The sequence below is a fragment of the Adiantum capillus-veneris genome, chromosome 5 (genome assembly GCF_014529385.1).
Source record: "Adiantum capillus-veneris isolate H3 chromosome 5, ASM1452938v2, whole genome shotgun sequence".
Taxonomy (NCBI): Eukaryota; Viridiplantae; Streptophyta; class Polypodiopsida; order Polypodiales; family Pteridaceae; genus Adiantum; species Adiantum capillus-veneris.
Genome location: NC_140935.1, coordinates 95,698,528 through 95,717,703, shown reverse-complemented (window position 1 = coordinate 95,717,703; position 19,176 = coordinate 95,698,528). Strand labels below are relative to the sequence as shown.

Below are 19,176 nucleotides of genomic sequence, written 5' to 3'. Positions count from 1 at the left end.
ATGTCCACTTTTTTTTATTCGATTCTGTGATTAATCGAATCAAATATTTAAGTTCAGGATTATTCACCTCATCAGGTGGATTTGGCATTGGTTGATCTTCGCCGCACGCATTGATGAAGTAGAACTGACATCATGCTGAGGTGTCGGCTGTGTCAGGGCTTTGATTTCATTTGATAAAGACTGGAGCATGGGTTCGAACTGGCCCTGTCGTGAAGCTTGGGCTGCAAATTGTTGCTGAATAGCGGCCAAGAGTGTGGCACAGTCCACCTGTCGCTGCTCTGTCCCTGTGTCCGACATGGCGAAGTCACAGCTTGTAGCGAGGCGAGGCTAGAACAGACCAACCTGTAGCCAAAGTTGGCGGTGTGTGTAGCGGCTCAGCAAACTTGGCAAATGCCGGGTCGTCCTCTGTGAAATCCTCGATCTCGTCGAGTTGTGGAGTTAGTGGAGTGTAGTCCGGCACTATCTCCTCAGAATGAAATGGAACGAGTGTATGTGCCGTCTAGATCTCCGATACGCTTTCCACGAAGCATGCCGTGATGTGGTATGCGAGGAAAGGAAAACGAGTTAAGATAAACTCGTAATGGGTTAATTCCTCTTGTTGACACTTGATAGTAATCCACCAAACTCACCATCTCTAGAACCCGAAACGGCGTTGCGAGATGTGCACCAGGTACTCTCTTTCTAGAGGGTTAGGAGGTTTGGGAGAGTATGTGGGAGATGGAATCTCCACGGGTACGTCCGGAATTGCCTGCTCAAGAACGGGTGCAGGAATGGGTACGGGTGCAGGGATTTTTGTAGGTTCGGGCTCTGGAGAATTCGGAATGAGTATAATGTCAAGTTCCGGTGAATTGAATATGATGATAATCTCACGGGCGGCAAGATGTTTTGGTGCAGGAGCCGGCGAAGGCAAAAAAGGATTTTCTTTTTGTCCCTGACGTTCCTTCTTTTCAAGATTTTATGTACTTGAATTCGAGTTCTGTAGGCGGAGGAATTTATCCCAAGGAGTTTTGTGAACTTAACTGTACCACAAATAGTGATTGTTGTGCCTTTTTAGACCTTAAGATTTTTCAGACTCCCTTGGGATTAGAAGTAGATATCTATGATAAGCGCCTTGAACCAGAATATGCCAATCTAAAAATCATCCACATGCCTCACATTTCTTCGAACATTTCTCTTTTAGCTAAGTACGGTGTCATTTGCTCTCAACTATTTAGATTTTCTCGTCTTTGTTCTAGTAAATCTACTTTTGTTGTTCAATCTTGCCATCTTATTTCTTTACTAGTTGAAAAAGGATACTCATTCAAAAGAATCATGAAAAAAGTTCGTTCATTTTTGCATCGTAGTAAGTTTATTTTTAGTGTTTCTTCCTTTGGAATGTTCAAGATAATCAGTAGTAAATTCAATAGAAGTGGGGAGCTAAAAAGCCCACTTATTGTTTGACTTAATAACACCTTATGTTGTTGTTTTGATCTTTAGCGCTTCTATTATTTTCACTATAGCTTGACAATTGCTAGCTTTTATCATGGTTGAGTATGCCCATCACCTCCGGAGGGTGATAGAAACTCAGCTCGTTGGTTTTGTAGAGTACATTCAAAGCATGAATGGCCTCTATATAAACCTGCACCTACTCTTGGGCACTGACGACGTGAGTAGGGATGTCATAGCTGTTGTCCAAGCTATGCATGATAAAGGTGATAATCTTATTCTTCCTGTTTGGAAAAGCGGTGAAGTTGAGATCACATATTGTCAAGTTTGGTTCTTTGCTCTTCGTAGGTTTGTAGTAGTATTCATTTTTCGATTTCATATTTAGCTTACCTGAGGACTTAAGAATGTGTTCCGTTATAAGTTGTTGTGTGAAGTTTGATTTCTAGGATTAAGTTTTTAAGATGTCTTATCCTTTTTTTTTTTTTTTTTTTTGCTTAAAGTTGAGTACTTGTTTTAAGCCAAGTAAGTTGCGTCAACTTATTTTACACATGCCTTTTCTAAAAACATTTTTAAGTTCATAATGTTTTGTTTTATCTAGTTGTGTTTCGTAGCAAACAAAGTGATTTAGTTTGTTTGTTTGTTTGTTTTTGTTTTTCTTTTCTTTTCGTGTGTCCCTTGCTTTTATAGTTTTATGAGTGCTTTATTCCCTCTTATAATTCGTGAGTTCAGACTATTTTGAACTTATGAAGGTATATTTTTCTGGAAGGATGTCTTCAGGTACATGGTCTACATACGACAAGTACGGAATTGACACATCGTAGGCGTCATCATCCATGAGGAGTGTAAGGCCGGGACGCGTGATTCGCCGCGAGAGGAAGTGTGCGCAAGAATGCCAGCGTTGAAGCGCTTCTCTGCAAGGATCGCTAGTATATATTGTTTTGTTGGCTTCATTTGATAAGTTGTCGTTTGGTCAATTAACACCAAGTCACCCCCTTTTTGGGCCCCAATTTTGGGTGGGGAGGTAACTTAATTTAAAAATGTTAAGGTGCAATATTAAAGTTCAGCCAACCTAAGAATAAAACGCAAGCAACGTACAATTCAGCCAATGGAAAAAAAGAAACGTCAAGCGCTGCCAAAAAGCTGTCGCTTGGGAAAAGTGCCGACGCTTGGTGAATTGCTACTAAAGGGGTGCCTTCTGTTGCCCAACGGGTGCGACCCATCCTGATGTGCTTTTACTGGAAAGTGTGGGAGCGCTGATGGCCAATAGGTGTAACCGGCCGGTGCAATACTTTTTCGGATACATCGTACACACACATTATACCCATGTCTGTTATATTTATAGTATGAAACAAATTAAATAACGAGTTACCTCATAGGTTCGCAGAAGTCGTGTGTACCATCTTCCTGTTGCTGCCATATAAATCACAAAGTGAGGATTGTAGGAAGGGTAGGCAACGGTGAGGTTAGGTAGACGCCAAGTCCAGAGGCCCATGAATTTTTTTTGCTCTGATACCACTGTGAAGAACACATTTACTATTCCTGCTTAAACTTAGATGAAAACTGAACTCTGAACAGAACTTGATAACAAGAGACTTAGAGGTTGAGTGTGTTATTGATTGAAATGTTTTACAAGGGCATTCTTATATAGAATCTGAAGAGAGACGATGAAGAGACATAACCATAGGTCAAAAGACATGACTCTAGGCCAATAGTCGTGTCCCTCTATTGTAGAGTCGTGACCATTCGGCGTAGAGGTGCAGCCATTCGCTGAAGAGTCATGGCTATTCGTCGAATGGGTGCGACTCTTGGGCAAAGAGGCACATCCTTTCGAGAACAAGGGTCTCTGATCTAGTACATCTTCGTATCTGCAAGAGAACCAAGCAAGGAAGGTAATACAAACATAAAGAATACGTCACATCATGACAATTAGAATGGGAATCCATGATGGGTTTGTGACATGGGGGGCAGTTGCATGGCTTTTGCAATTTCCGGGGTCACACCCCTTTTTTCACGGTTTGCCGACAGATATGGTCTTCCTGCTTACTCCCTTAGGATATAGACTAGGCACTCCACAGATGACCCAGATGTAGCTCTTAGATTTTTACCAGGGAGAGTTTTCACCGCAATATGGAATATCACATTTTGGACCATGTGAAAGGCTCAAAGTGCCCACATTTTTGACTCTCAGTCCTCCCCTAGGTCCATATATATATATATATATATATATATATATAGAGAGAGAGAGAGAGAGAGAGAGAGAGAGAGAGAGAGAGAGAGAGAGAGAGAGAGAGAGAGACCGGCCTATCGCGTGAAGCCTGCCCTGCCTGTCGCGCGCGACCTACTGCAGCCCTGCCGCGTCTGCTACTGCCTTGCCTGCGCGCGCAACATCAGCCACCAACGCACGCGCTCTGCTGCCTGTCAGATTTCGCGTGCGTCTCTGCTACTGCCTTGCCTGCGCGCGCAACATCAGCCACCAACGCACGCGCTCTGCTGCCTGTCAGATTTCGCGTGCGTCTCTGCTACTGACTTGCTGCGCGCATAATTTGCTGCTGGCTTGCTGCTGCCTGTGCGCGCCCTGCAAACCCTAATTCCTCAAAAACCCTAATCCCGGAAACCCTAATCCCGTAAACCAGCCTCAGCCCCAAACCCTGGTTGTGCGCATTCTTCTACCGCCAGCAAGAGAAAGAGAGAAAGAGAGAAAGAGAGAGAGAGAGAGAGAAAGCGTCCAAGATTCCTTTCGGGTCCTTCTTTTCCAGTTCGCCAGTCTACCCCATTCTTCATGGCGGCTTTGCCGATCTCGAGTGCTACACACAGCGCTCCATCACCACTTGCCTGTCGCGTGGACTGTACTGGCGACCTGTTGACACGCATTGACTCCAAAATACAACACTTGGCACAACATGCCTTGGTTGGCCGGATGATTGGACAGTCTCCACCTCGCTCTTCTATACGTGATTGGTGTCAGACTGCATTAGGTACTACTCAGGGACGGGTCTCGGAGCTTACATTTCTTGGCAGAGGCATCTTCATGGAACGTCTTTCAGATCCCGCCACTGCCTCAGCTCTCCTTGCTCGGTCTCCGATACTCTTTGATCGCAGGATGATATACTTGACGAGGTGGTATCCCGAGTTTACTACTGAGGAGTTTGACAGTCGACACCTTATTCCCAGATTCCCTCTGACGCTCTCCTTCTCGGATATGCCTCTCCATTTTATTGATGAGCATCTCCTTCAGATGATTGCTGCTCATTTTGGCACAGTAGTTCCAGGATCCTGCATCTTCTCCTCTGGTCCACCTCGCATTCAGGTTTTGGTGTTTGGGGATACTTCATTACCAGATACAGTTACTGTGGCTGTGCGCGATCGAGACTACTCTTGCCGAATGGTAGTCACTGGCCGCCCAGGGCAGTGCTTACGTTGTCACGAGATGGGACACTTGGCACGAGATTGCCCCACCTTGCCACGCCATCGGCGACAACAACAGCCGGCTCCTGGCACTCATGCTCAGCCACGTGGTCAGTGTCAACAACCGGTTCCTCCTACTACTACACGAGCACCTCGACAGCCTGCAGGTGCTCCTCGAGCTTCGACCCTCCATGTCTCTCCCTCCGCTTTAGTTCCTACTGAGACTGCATGGTAGACAGTGGGTCGTAACCATTCATTCCGTCCTCGTCAACAACCTCCATCGCATGCAGTCCCCAGTGTTACCTCTCCTGCTCCCTCTCAAGTTTCCACCACCCCATTACCCCTTGCTTCTCCTCGCCATTCTTCTTCTTCAGCACAGGATCACTTACCTCTGCTACCCGCTCCCCCTTCTCATGCCGTTCTCCCGCTCGCTCCTTCCCCTCCTCCCGAGATCCCTATTCCCATGCAGATGGACCATCCCCCGCTATTACCTCTCCCTTTTCCTCCTCTCCCTCTCGCCCTTGCTCCCCCCCCACCACCTTCTGGTCCCCCCCCTCCCTTCGCCGCTCATACTTACGTCCCACGCAGTTTCCTCAGCTCTTGTCCTCCTTCCTGGGGCACTCATCGGGCCGAAATGTGCGGTGACTCAGAAGGACCACTGCGGGTGCAGCTCTACCTTATGCATCACAAGCCAGGTTGTGTTCCCTCTTTAATAGGCAGTCGCTCTCAGCCCACCCATTCCTTTTTCCTTCCATTCCATGCAGCTCAGGAATGGTCTGAGGATCAGGTTCTACATTTTGTGCATGCCCAATCTATGGCTCAGCTTCATTCATGGTTGTCTACTTCCGCTCCGGATGTACTGTCTCCACACTTCCCTTCCTGTATTGGTGCTATGGAATGGAGTGATGTTTATGCTTGCTATTCATTGCCTATGGTCATTCATGTATCCTCAGATGTGGTGCTTTCTATGTCTATGCGCATTTGGGGTGTCAAAGCTGCAGCATCGGTAATGCAATGTAAACAAGCTGAGGTCCGCAGTTGGTGCAATGAGACGCCATATTTTAGAGAGGGCTTGAGGGTTGCTTTCCTCCCGCCTGAAGCTCACCCCTTGGATGGCCCAGCTGCCTCCAAGAAGATGCGCAGTTAGTCAGATGCTTTACCAATTCTTTCATGCAGACTATGGATTTACATGTAGTTTCTTGGAATGCTAATGGTTTACAGACTTCTCAAGTAAGAGGTTCCCGCAAGCTTTTACTTCGCAGAGATTTACACGCTCATGTAGTAGGCACTGTGGATATATTATTAGTATAGGAGCATAAGATTGCCACTCCCTTTGGTAATCTCATGCCCTCCGGCGCTCACACTTTTTGGGAGCCTGCTTTGGGCATTCATGGACAGAGTTGCGGTGTATGCATTTCAGTGGGGCCACGTTACTTGGCCTCAGTTCAGCAGCATGGCACCCTTGTCGCTGGCAGAGCAGTCTATGTGTCTCTTCGGATTCAGGACTCTATCATTGGTTTTATGTCAGTCTACGCACCCACTACTCCCCGGGAGAGGGCTACTTTTTGGACTTCCTTGGCTACTGTTCTACCTGCCGTAGACTCTTGGGTTGTTGGAGGCGACTTCAACAATGTTGAAAGCGACTCTGATTGGCGATCTATCACACCTCCTGTTTTATCATCCATTTCTCCCGATGAGCAGTCAGCTTGGGATCGATTTCTTCTAGCTATTCAAGGTGTTGATGCATGGCACATACCCTCTTTTGGTCATCACCCTGCTACACTTCATTACTCGTGGGGGTTTCAGAGATAGCAAGGGAGATTATTAGAGCGACTTGATCGTTTTTACATTGGCCCTTGGGCAGCTGCTCTAGGTGGATTTACTACTATTTGGAGAGGGACCAGCCTCTCAGATCACTTACCCATCTCATTGTTTATCTCCTTCACTAGATCCTCTGCACAGAGACGGGGCTGCCGCATCCCTGACAGTGTTCTCAACACTGAAGTTTTGCAGCAACAGATTTGTGACTTATGGTCCACGGGTGCTTCTTATTGTGGTCCCCCTGGCGAGTTCCTTGCTCATTGCATTACTCAGTCTAGTATTTATTGCCGTGATCAGACTGCTATTATTCATCGACAGTTGAGAGTACGCGAATCTGATGTTCACATTCCTCTTGGTTCCACACAGCGCTTGCTTGAGGAGTCGCCTCAGGATGCTTATCTCGCTGCTAGACAGACAGAGCTCACAGAGGAAATTCGTCGCGTCCAGGAGGCTAGGTCTGAGTTCACTCATCATGCTTCGGTATCTCATTGGATAGCTAAAGCTGATCGAATGAATAAAGCCTTCTTCGCCGCGCACAAAGAGCGCCCTCCTGGCACCACCCTCCGGACTTTGTGTGATGCTCAGGGGACACTTCATATGCATCCTGATGTTATTCTTGATATGTCTGCAGATTATTTTGAGGCATTGTTCACTGCTGATGTATGCACTACTGAGGTTTTACTTGCCCGTGAGCAGATCTGGCATCACACCCGACGCCGTTGTACAGATACTATGGCCGACATTTTGTTGGCACCCTTCACACTTGCAGAGCTTCATGCTGCTATCGAGAGTCTCGATCCATCCTCCTGTCCAGGAGAGGATGGCCTCACTAGAGCTTTCTTTTTGACTTATTGGGATGTATTGCATATACCACTGCTTCGCGGTTGTCAGGACATCTTTGCATCAAGATATATGCATCCGGATCTTTGCTCAGGTCTAATATCTCTTATTCCGAAAGGGGGTGATACCACTCAGCTCCGCCAGTGGAGGCCTATTACCCTACTCCCTTCGGTCTATAAGATATTAGCGTTATTGATCAACCATCGCTTGCGACCGTTCTTACCAGATATTATTCATACTTCTCAGACAGGCTTTGTCATGGATCGATGTATACTGGATAATATCTTCACTTTTTATGAGGCAGTAGAGTAGGCCAGATCATCTTCTGAACCTCTCGCTTTTTTCATTCTTGACTTCGAGAAAGCATACGATCGTGTTGAGTGGGACTTTCTCGAAGGATCACTAGCCAGGATGGGTTTCCCCTCGCGATGGATAGTAGGCATTTCTGCTCTCTTTAGGACTGCCAGCAGTGCTATTACTATTGGTGGTCGTGTCAGTCGCAGTTTTGAGCTCTCTCGATCTGTACGACAGGGATGTCCTTTAGCAGCATATCTGTATCTGTTTGTTGGAGAGACTATGTCAGATTTTCTTCGTGCTCAGAGTCATGCATTTCATGGCTTGACCATGCCCGTACCTTCAGCTCCGGACCTTATCGATCAGGAGCTCGCTGATGACACTATGCTGATGTTGCACTATCTGCTAGCAGCGCTTGATGCCATGCGGGAGGCCTTGGGGGTTTTTTGCATTGCCAGTGGTGCACGTATTAACTGGCATAAATCCTATGGGTTACTGGTTGGCAGTGATCACATACCTATTTGGGGGGTAGCTGATGGTTTCACATGGTTGCAGCCGGGCCACAAATGCAGATATCTGGGCTTTCAGGTTGGATTTGATGTTTCCTTACAGCAGTTGTTTGCACCCGTACTATAGTCTATTCGCAGGAAGCTATGTCATTGGTCTTCACGTCATCTGTCGTTGGCTGGCCGTGCATTGGTCGTCAACCAGGTCATTCTGGCTACAGTATGGTATACGGCCTCTTGTTGGATGCTACATTCTGGAGTGATAGCTCAGCTCCGCAGATTAGTGCGGAACTTTTTATGGAGTGGCACAGATGGGACTACTGATACTCGTGCTCGAGTTCGCTGGTCCACGATTATTCGACCTAGGTCAGAGGGAGGCCTTGGCGTTATTGATCCAGAATTACAGAGTTGCGCCCTTCTTACCAAGCTTATTGTTCGGGGTCTTTTTCCCGGCCAAGAACATTGGAAGATGCTTCTTCAGGCCGCTCTTTGCACAACAACTCCACGCCTCGGCACTAGAGATGGTCATACTTGGCATACAGGGTTTCGTTTTTTATTTACGGATGCCCCCTTGACCACCCGCACTCTCTCACCCTTCATCCGATCACTCCTTCAGATTTGGGTTTCCATGCGACGAGCTCTCATACGCTCACCTCCCTCATGTCGTGAGGAGATTGAGCGCCAGCCTCTCATTTGGAATGATGCAGTTCTTGATTCTTCGGTTAACCCACCCCGTCAGCTTGGAGAGGAACTCACATTGACTGGGCTGCTTGGGACACTGGCCCTGCTGCCTCTATGCGGTTGTTTCATGAGACGCGTATGCTGGATGCAGATTTCATAGCAGAACATTATGACATTGGTCGCGGGGTGACAGATAGACTTCTTGAGATTGACTCCGCCGTTCCTTCCTAGTGGGATGCAGTCATGCGAGGCACGGTTCAGATGCCTCCACGTAGTGGCTGGGAAGGTCTCTTTGCTCAGAGCACTCTCTTATTAGTTCGTTTCGACACCATGCTGTTCACAGTTGATTCAGACTCCTCTCAGGGGATTCATGCTAGATTGACATATGCTACCACCTCTCCGCACCTTGTCTACCCTCGCGCTCGATGGGAGGCCATACGAGTAGTTGGCTCTCGCGGGAAGCGTCGTTGTGTTGACCCTAGCTTCGCATCCGCTGATGCCGCCCTTTGGAGGCTTTGGGTGTGGGAGGGTCGTGCCTTATCACAGCTTTATTGGGACCCAGGAGAGTGGCACTAGCCTCACTCTAACCCCACCGGTGCACATGTATCATTTTTTGAGTACACTGTCAGAATTGGAAGATTCGCATTGATGAGACAGCACCCAGAGCAGCCCACTCGTATGCGTTTCTGGTTACATTCAGGTCTCTCCCATGCCTATCTACAGCAGTTTTGGTCAGCCATCTGGGATTTACATGCGGCTCGTCGTATTTCTTTTTTCATGTGAATGATTGCACATGCAGGACTTCCAGTTGGGACTTGGCTTGCTACTATGGGTCATGATCCGTTATGCGCTCGATGTCCTTCGCGACTACATGAGTCACCTGCACACTGTCTTTGGTCATGCTCCTCTTCTCATATAGTGTGGCTACCAGTTTGCTTTTTACTTAGCAGAGCAGGTGTTCAGGATGGATTTCTCACTTAGGGCTCTGTCTCATGGTTGATGCCGATGCCTGGACCGCATCTTTTCTACGAGGGCTCAGACACAGATCCAGCTCTTATGCTTACCTCGACTGGTTATCGGCGAGGGACTTTGGCTATGTTACCACAGATCGCATGGCAGGGAGATCCTCAGACACGTGATGAAGTTTTTTCCGTCATCACTAGCATTACACTATGGAATATTTGGAGAGCTCGTTGTCTTCACATTCTCAGTGCGGCTCCACAGCTCCTTCAGGATACCCTTACTGCCATTTGGTTGGACATCATTCACACCCTGATTTGGCAGTGGGATTCTTCCTCAGGTACATCTCGAGCAGCCGAGGTTCGACGATTTGCCTTTCTTCGGCGTTGGGCCCGAGCTCGACTCTTTTTCACACTTACAGGTGGTCAGATTATCTGGCATTATGCCCCCCCTCAGTGGTTTCTCCTCCACTCATCACATAGACCACCATGAGATTGTACTCGTCGAGTTGTCACTCTAGTGGCTATCATCCTTACATTCAGCTTGTACACCCCATGTGACAGGCTATTTTGGCATCTGTTGGGGAATTTATTGTACTCAGTAATATACAGCACTGATTTTTCCAAAAAAAAAAAAAAAGAGAGAGAGAGAGAGAGAGAGAGAGAGAGAGAGAGAGAGAGAGAGAGAGAGAGAGAGAGAGAGAGAGAGAGAGAGAGAGAGAGAGAGAGAGACGACATGGCATGACCTAAAGGACTCCGGACGGAGAGGATTTAGAGCCCTACTGAAAGATGCAGAAGAAGTTGTATTAACTTGCAGAATTGATCCGAGAAGCCAAAAATGGAAGGACATGGGTCTTGTCTACCAATGGGGCCCAAGGGACTAAAGGCTAAAATAAAGGCGTGGAAAGGACGGATGACATGGCAGCTGTACGGACCTACGAATTTTGTTGCTGATGTGGTAGACCGTACGGACCTCCATGAATTGCGTTGCTGATGTGGCACTTGTATGGATTTCCGCATAGTGCACTGGCAGCCCTAGCTCTAGCTTTTGGGGGCCAGATGCTTTTAGACTTGAAGCTTTTCATATGTATTGCTTTTGGAAGGCCTAGGGCATATAGATAAAGTGCTAGGGCCTCAATTTCAGGCAGATAAGCTTGGGAGTACTGCTGAGACCAGGACCCTCAGACATTGTACTTCGTAAAGGATTAATAATAAAGAAATACCGAAAGGGACACAAGTCTTTGGGGTCAATCTCTCCAGGCGCGGAACTACGCCATGCCGTGTCGTCTCTGTAAGGTGCAACGGAATGAATGTTGAACTTTGCTCAAGAGATGAGTGCTCTGAACTGTGCTCAAGGTTCCTTTTACTTACGGAAGGGAGAGCCTTCCGTTCCTTTAGTGAGAGAGTGCAATGGACACAAACAAAGTGAATGAACATTGTGCATGAAGGTGCATGAGACTGAGAGATAGACATAAGAGAATACGACACCAAATAGTTGTCAAACCCTCCTCCGAAGGCCCCACTCTCTATGGCGAGAGCGGTCTACTATTGATTGCACAAATCTCTGCAATGGTTGGACTTGCCGACGATGTCGACGTCAATGAGGACGACGACGAGACGGGCTGAAATCTGAAAATGCTAATGGTTGAAATGTGCAAATCTTTATTTGCTGAATTCTGACTCTATGTCGGTGACGATGTCGATGGCGACGATGCGACGACGACGCGTCTGCGTTTTCCGGGCTGAATCTGTAAACCTTGCGGAATCTGACCGTGCGACGAGGAACTGCTGCGGGAAGGTGAGATTGGCGAGGTTCAGGGTTCTATTGTGGAGTCTGACTGCTGAAAATTGAAAACGCTGATGCTTGTGGGGGTTCCGTCGCGAAGATCTGCAAAAACGCTGAAGTGCCTTGCAGATGCAAAAACGCTAGGGCTGAAAATGGTCAGGTTGTGGACAATCTGCTAACGTTGGGGTTTCTGCTTGGTCTGCTATTGCCGGGAATCTGCATGTGCAAAAATGCTGGCTGATCTGGTGCAAAAACGCTAGGCCTTCTGCAATGCTGAAAACACTAGAGTTGTTGTGGGGGTTGGTCTTGCTGAGAAGTTGCCTGTTGAGCAAGGTGCTCCTGCTGCCTCTTCTGCCAGAAAGTGCTAGCTCTTGTTTGCTTATATATTATCTTAGCAAAATTATTCTACCTAGTTTCCATCAAAAGTCACTTAATAAAGAAGTGAAAAATGTCAAAAATAGGGAAAATAAGTTTAATGCACTGGAAACTGATTCTGATGGTAAATGCTGACAATCATGCTTTGTGCAACCAGAGGATCTGTATCTACTCTAAGTGTCTGGACATGCACGGTCTGCGAACAGGCTCACAAAAGTGCCAGATCACTTCCTATCCTAGACTGACTTGACTGAACTGAACCCTGGTCATGTTGTAGCTTGTCCACGGACACATAGGGTTGGATGTGTCACGTGACATCCCCTCCTTTTCAAAGTGAGGTACTGGTACCGAACTGTATGGTGTCGAGGGAGATCGCCAATAACATTCGGAATCCTGGAAAGGAATCTTCACCTGTCCACTCTGATGTGTGGGTCGTGCGATACTTGAACTTCATAAAGGTCTGCAATGCCTTCTTCTTTGGGCCGTGCCGAAAGCGACGCAAAGTCATCTTCAATGCTTCCACTTCGTCTATAGTACCTTCTTCAAGAATCTCCGAGGCTGAAAATTCCTGAAACTACTTTCAACACAAAAACATGAACATACCCATTCCATGAAAGTGACTGGAAAAAATCTTGTCTTCCTCAAAGACTGTGCATGCAATGTAGATGAACAAATAGACGGAGTGCCAAACTGTTTCACACACACACACAAACAATGAGATCGAATCTTGTGGCAATTCACAACGGAAATTCCCATGCTTGGTGCTCATACTTTCTTGTGCTCTTTCTACGACTGTGTCGTGGCAAGGAAGAGACATGGAATGTGACTTCCTTGAATGTATACTCGGAAATGCCCATGCTTGGTGCTCATACTTTCTTGTGCTCTTTCTACGATTGTGTCGTGCCAAGGAAGAGACATGGAATGTGACTTCCTTGAATGCATACTTTTCAGCTTTTCATGCGAAATCCGCATACATCCGTGCTCATTCATGAGTGAATCGTGCTCAATGTACAATTTGGCATGCCTTGGGAAAGGGATCACATAAAGACGCTGACTAAAATACAGGAAACGATCACGAATGAAACACTCAAACAATGCGTGCTGACTAATCATGCAAACACATAGTACTTCCTGTGGGGGTTCTTTGGACCTAGGCTCGAGAGCCAAGATCGGTTCTTCGTGTTTGGTCGAATCTTCTTGTGGGGGTTCTGTGGACCTCGACTCAAGAGCTAAGATCGGTTCTTTGTGATTGATCGAATTTGCAATGAGGTTAGCTTCACTAGAGAAAGTATCAACTAACACATCATCCTTATGAACAATCACATCATCTTTATCGTGCAAAACATCATGCTTGTGAGAAATCACATCTTGATGATGTAAATCATCATGCTTATCATTATCATGCAATTCATCATGCTTATCATCATGCAAATCCTGTGTGTCATGCTTTGGAGAAGAAGAGACTGAGAGAGTCTCCTTTTCCCGAATCTCTTGCATCTGTGCCTGCAGTTGAGAAAAAAGTCGCAACATCTCTTTCATGTGTCGGTCATTCATTTCTTTTCTTGCCTTGTTCTCGCAATCAAATTCTGCTTTTCTTTCTTCGGCTTCTAAGCGTGCTTGCTCATGCTCACGCTCTATGGCTGCCATCCTTTCTTTGTGTTCTGCCTGTCTTTCTGCTTTTCGTGCTTCGCGTTCTAACTTCATGTCCATCACCATCTTGTCAAAAAGCTCCATAGTATCTGGTGCAATCTTTGGCGTAGATGGGGAAGGGTCGGAAAAACCTCCTGTCGGGGAAAATTCTTCTTCGAGCGAAGTATCCATTCCGCTTCGAGTGATGACCATCCACTGAAGTCGTGGGTTCTTGTGGTCTTGGGTTCTTAAGTTCACGAGGAACTTGGGTTCTTGGGGGTTCTTGGTTCTTTGGGTTCTTGAGTTCTTGAGGTTCTTGCGGGTCTGGAGGTTCTTGAGGTTCTTCTTTCGCTTGCAATCTATGTTAGGGAAGGATCTTCTCTTCACCCGAGTTCTGCTCTTTTCTGCGGGTGCACCCCTTCGCGGCCTTGCGCTCACACCAAGGTTGCTTTTTCTCACCTTACGTCAATTGGCCGGCCGCTAACTGCACGGTCCGCTCTCAATGAGTGAAAAGAGGCACAAGGGGAGGCTGGACAAGCCCTTCTTTCTTGTCACTCTTCAAAAACAAGATTAGGAATCGACACGCCCAAGTGGACTTGGGTTATGTGCGACCGCAACAAGCAAAAACAATTCTTGTGGTTCTTTCCTTGAGTGATACAGAACACTGCCAAAGCTCTGATACCAATGTAAGGTGCAGCGGAATGAATGTTGAACTTTGCTCAAGATGAGTGCTCCGAACTGTGCTCGAGGGTTCCTTTTACTTACGGAAGGGAGAGCCTTCCGTTCCTTTAGTGAGAGAGTGCAATGGACACAAACAAAGTGAATGAACACTGTGCATGAAGGTGCATGAGACTGAGAGATAGAGAGAAGAGAATACGACACTAGAATGTTGTCAAACCCTCCTCCGAAGGCCCCACTCTTTATGGCGAGAGCGGTCTACTATCGATTGCACAAATCTCTACAATGCTTGGACTTGCCGACCATGAGGACGACGACGAGACGGGCTGAAATCTGAAAATGCTAATGGCTGAAATCTGCAAATCTTTATTTACTGAATTCTGACTCTATGTCAGTGACGATGTCGATGGCGACGATGCGATGACGACGCGCTGAAAATGCAGATGCTGAAATCTGCGTTTTCCGGGCTGAATCTGTAAACCTTGCGGAATCTGACCGTGCGGTGAGGAACTGTTGCGGGAAGGTGAGATCTGTGAGGTTCTGGGTTCCAATCTGGAGTCTGACTGTTGAAAACTGAAAATGTTGATGCTTGTGGGGGTTCCATCGCGAAGATCTGCGGAAACGCTGAAGTGCCTTGCAGATGCAAAAACGCTAGGCTGAAAATGGTCAGGTTGTGGAGGATCTGCTAATGCTGGGGTTTCTGCTTGGTCGGCGAGGAATCTGCATGTGTAAAAACGTTGGCTGATCTAGTGCAAAAATGCTAGGCCTTCTGCAATGTTGAAAACACTAGAGTTGTTGCATGGGTTGGTCTTGCTAAGAAGTTGCCTGTTGAGCAAGGTGTTCCTGCTGCCTCTTCTGCCAAAAAGTGCTAGCTCTAGTTTGCTTATATATTATCTTAGCAAAATTTCCCTACCTAGTTTCCAACAAAAGTCACTTAATAAATAAGTGAAAAATAGGGAAAATAGGTTTAATGCACTGGAAATTGATCCTGATGGATTTTATGGTAATGCTGATGATCATGCTGTGTGCAACCAGAGGATATGCATCTACTCTAAGTGTTTGGACATGCACGGTCCGGCGAACAGACTCACAAAAGTGCCAGATCACTTCCTATCCTAGACTGACTTGACTGAACTGAACCCTGGTCATGTTGTAGCTTGTCCGCGGACACATAGGGTTGGATGTGTCAGGTGACAGTCTCTCTCTCAGTTTTGTTCGGTTCTTTGAATTTGCTCTTGTGTGGTGGTAGATTTCCGACTTGGAGTGTCCAAGTCTGTTACAGTGGTATCAGACTTGGACACTCAGTGTGATACCAATATAATAGGCTTGGAGTGTAACAAAAGGAAATGAAACCAATAGAAAAAGAAACCTTCAAGCCCTCGATTGCGGCGGAGCAACGAGCTGAATACTTCAAAGAGGGTAAATGTTACGGTTGTGGGGAACACGGGCATGTGTTAGCTAGGTGCCCTAAGAAAGCACCAAAAGAACAGCCAGAAGACAAGCGAGAGAGTTCTAGAGTAGCGGAGGAGCGAGCAAAGAAAGGAAAGACAAAAGCAAGTTTGGTAGTAGATTTCGTGGGAACGGACCCTGATCAAATGGATGAAAGTATGGAGCTCTTTAGAGTGTGGGGCAAAGTACAAGATCAAGAAGCGCTTATCTTCTTTGAGGGAGGAGCCAAGGCCAACTTCATTTCGATTGAATTGGCAGCTCGACTTGGAATTACATCAGATGAGGCATGAGGACTTTTTACAACATGCCTTTGGAGAGGTGTGATGTCCTTGTGGGTATCCCTCGGTTCCACAAGAACAACGTTGTGGTTGATTACAAGGTGAGAAAAGCAATTTTGAAGAATGAAAAGGGTAGAGAGATTGTACTTGATGTAAAACTGGAGGGCGAGTCAGTCCCACTTGTATCGGCTTTGGCCATTTCTAGATTAATGAAATCCAGTCTGTTTGTTTACTTGATCTTCTTACATGAGATAGATGAAAAGAAAATGTCAAATTTTGTCAAATTTGTCCAACCTTGAGAAGGAACGACAAGTATAAAAGATCACACCATTGATTTGATTCTGGGCAGTACGCCTTCGAACTAGCCACCTTACAGAGTAAACAGAGCCCAAAATGAAGAAATTATGAACCAAGCGAAAGAACTTCTAGAAAAGGTTAAATTTAACTTAGTACATCACCTTACTGTTTGCCAGTGTTGTTTTTTCTAAGGATGAAGAATGTGCATTGACTACACGACTATTAATAAAATCACCGTCAAGAACAAATTTCCAATACCCAGGATGGATGATATACTGGACAAGTTATAGGGTTCTACTTGTTTCCATAAAATTGACTGAAAATTGGCTATCATCAGATTAGGATCGCTCTTGGAGATGTATACAAGACCGCGCTCAGTACGTCCTTTGGATTGTATAGGTATTTGGTGATGCCTTTTGGTCTCACAAATACTCCTTCAACGTTCAACAGGATGATGGACAAGATTTTTCGAGAGTACAGTTCATTTGTGGGCACCTTTTTCGACAATATCATCGTATTCTTTAAGAATTTTCCCTTGGTGGAGTTTGCCTACAACACAATGCATACATCTACGGGGAAGGCGCCATTTGAGATCATCGAGGGTGCTAAGAAGGTTCGATCTATTCTAAGCACCAAAGATAAGATTTTTGAAGCAGATAGAGATGTGCATCTTGGTACCTTCCTTTGGCTTTTGAGTTGGACAATGAGTGGGCCCCTCTTGCCTCTTTTATAGTATGTTTGTGCCGTTGATCTGCCATCCTTTTTTGGGGTACATCATCAGGAAATGTTAAGAGTGGATGCGAATGATCTTGGAGGCACGGCCTAGGGGTTTTACAGCTCCTTGGCTTTTGTGAGGTGTTACATAAGTTTTTTTTAATAGGGGATGCTCTATATCGTTAGAAATATAACACTAGACTTAGTGGTTTTCGCTACATCGCCCAAGGTGGACAAAGCTTTGGTAGACTTGATCACAATCCAGATAGCTACATTTCACCACCTAATTAGAGTATCTTTATCCCTACGGTTTGCTTTGGGATGAATGAATGAATGAATGAGAGAGAGAGAGAGAGAGAGGTTTTGCAGTTTTTATTTAATGGGAATGGATAAAAGTAATTGCAGGTTTTGCTCTTGCGGATGGTATAAAGGCGAGTGGTCTCTCAGACGTAATATCAGAGGAGATGAGCTTATTGAAAAGTCTGCCCTATTGGGCCATTACTCCAACAATTGCGCTTGTAACTGGAATTGTGACAGAGTTCACATCAAACTCTGCGACAGCCTCTATATTTGTGCCACTAATGGCAGAGATTGCCCTGTCCATAGACCAGCACCCTTTATTTCTTATGGTTCCAGCAGGCTTGGGGTCACAATTTTCGTACATGTTGCCCACTGCCACAGGTCCTAATGCCATGGCTTTTGCAATAGAGTCGTTGAGAGTGAAGGACATGGCTGTTCCGGGCTTTTGCTTGAAGATTATTGCGATCATTATGCTGTCCATATTTATGCCGACACTTGGTTTGTTTCCATCACTCTTTTTTTTTTCTATTTATTTTTCCGAGTGTTGGAACAATTCTGAACTGCCCTCATGTTTACTCATTGTCGTCGTTTAAATTTTTGCAGGAGTATTGATTTTTAACACCAATTCAAGTGTTCAAACATGAAGATTGGCTGTTCAATAGATTGCATCACATATGTGGGGCTTCTTCTTTTCCATTTGATTCCTCTCAATTTTTCCAACTGGCAAGAGTAAAGGTACTTCTTGTACAGTATAAGAGTGTTGATGAGGTAAGGCTATTGACAGCTCATTTTTGGCAATAACAATGACCAAACCTAATATACTGGCCATAGCACTTGGAAGATGGGTTCACAACAATGAAGTCCCCTTCCTAGTTTTAGTCAATACCCATATTATGCGAAGAAACAAACATTCTTTAACACTAAATTTTTGCAGTCCAAGGAGGTGTATATGAGTGTGCAAGCACACGTCTTTCATGTAAATTGTGATTTTTATGTGGTTTTGTGGGTCGAGGTTATTATTCATTTGACCCACTGATGGTACATGATATGGTGGTTAGTTCCTTGATTGCTATCACATATTGGTAATATGGTTTCATATTTTAGTAAGTAATGCAATTGCAGTGGTCTCATTCATCAGACAGCCCTTGTGAAAAGTATTTTGAAAGTTCTCTATTTTCTAGACATTTCAATATTGATGCTTAGGACAGAACACGCGTGCGTGTGTGTCTCTTGTGTGGTGTGAGTGTGAGCTGCTCTCCCTGCGCGAATCGTTGTCTGAGCCTCTGTCCACGCGCCCGACAGCCTGTGCGCATTCTTCTGCCCTGCACGAGGGCTTGTTCTGACTCTGCGCGAGGGCCTGTTCTGCTCGTGGCACCTGCTGCTGCTCACGTCACCCTCGTCAGCAAGCTGGATAGTGTGTGTGTGTGTGTGTGTGTGTGTGTGTGTGTGTGTGTGTGTGGCAGGTATATAGAACCTGTACGTATTCCAACCTCTGCACGAGTCTGCTGCTTTGTGGCAGAGCAGCCTACGAAGACGTGAAGCTTGCAGCTCTTGGAGGCAGCACAGTCAGTTTTCAGCAAGATTGTTCAGCTCTTGTCTCTGATCGGTGGACGCTTCATCTTCATCAACTTCATTATAGTATTTTTGTACAGACTAGTGGAAGGTGCAATCTGATTGTAAACCCATTGTGGATTGACGTATATATTTTTGTGGTTTCTATACAGTTACAAGTTTCTAAT

The 19,176-nt window shown here is 46.0% G+C and overlaps 1 protein-coding gene across 1 annotated transcript in view; it reads left to right on the top strand.

Moving 5' to 3' along the window:
- The window catches only part of LOC147457768 (tonoplast dicarboxylate transporter-like), a 48,221-nt gene extending 29,763 nt beyond the window's left edge, over positions 1–18,458 (top strand). The window contains exons 5-6 of the mRNA XM_086512581.1: positions 17,543–17,935; positions 18,041–18,458. Coding sequence (XP_086368707.1) covers positions 17,543–17,935; positions 18,041–18,081 — 434 coding nt within the window. The 3' untranslated portion in view covers positions 18,082–18,458. The remainder of the gene's footprint in view (positions 1–17,542; positions 17,936–18,040) is intronic.
- Positions 18,459–19,176: the final 718 nt, after the last annotated feature.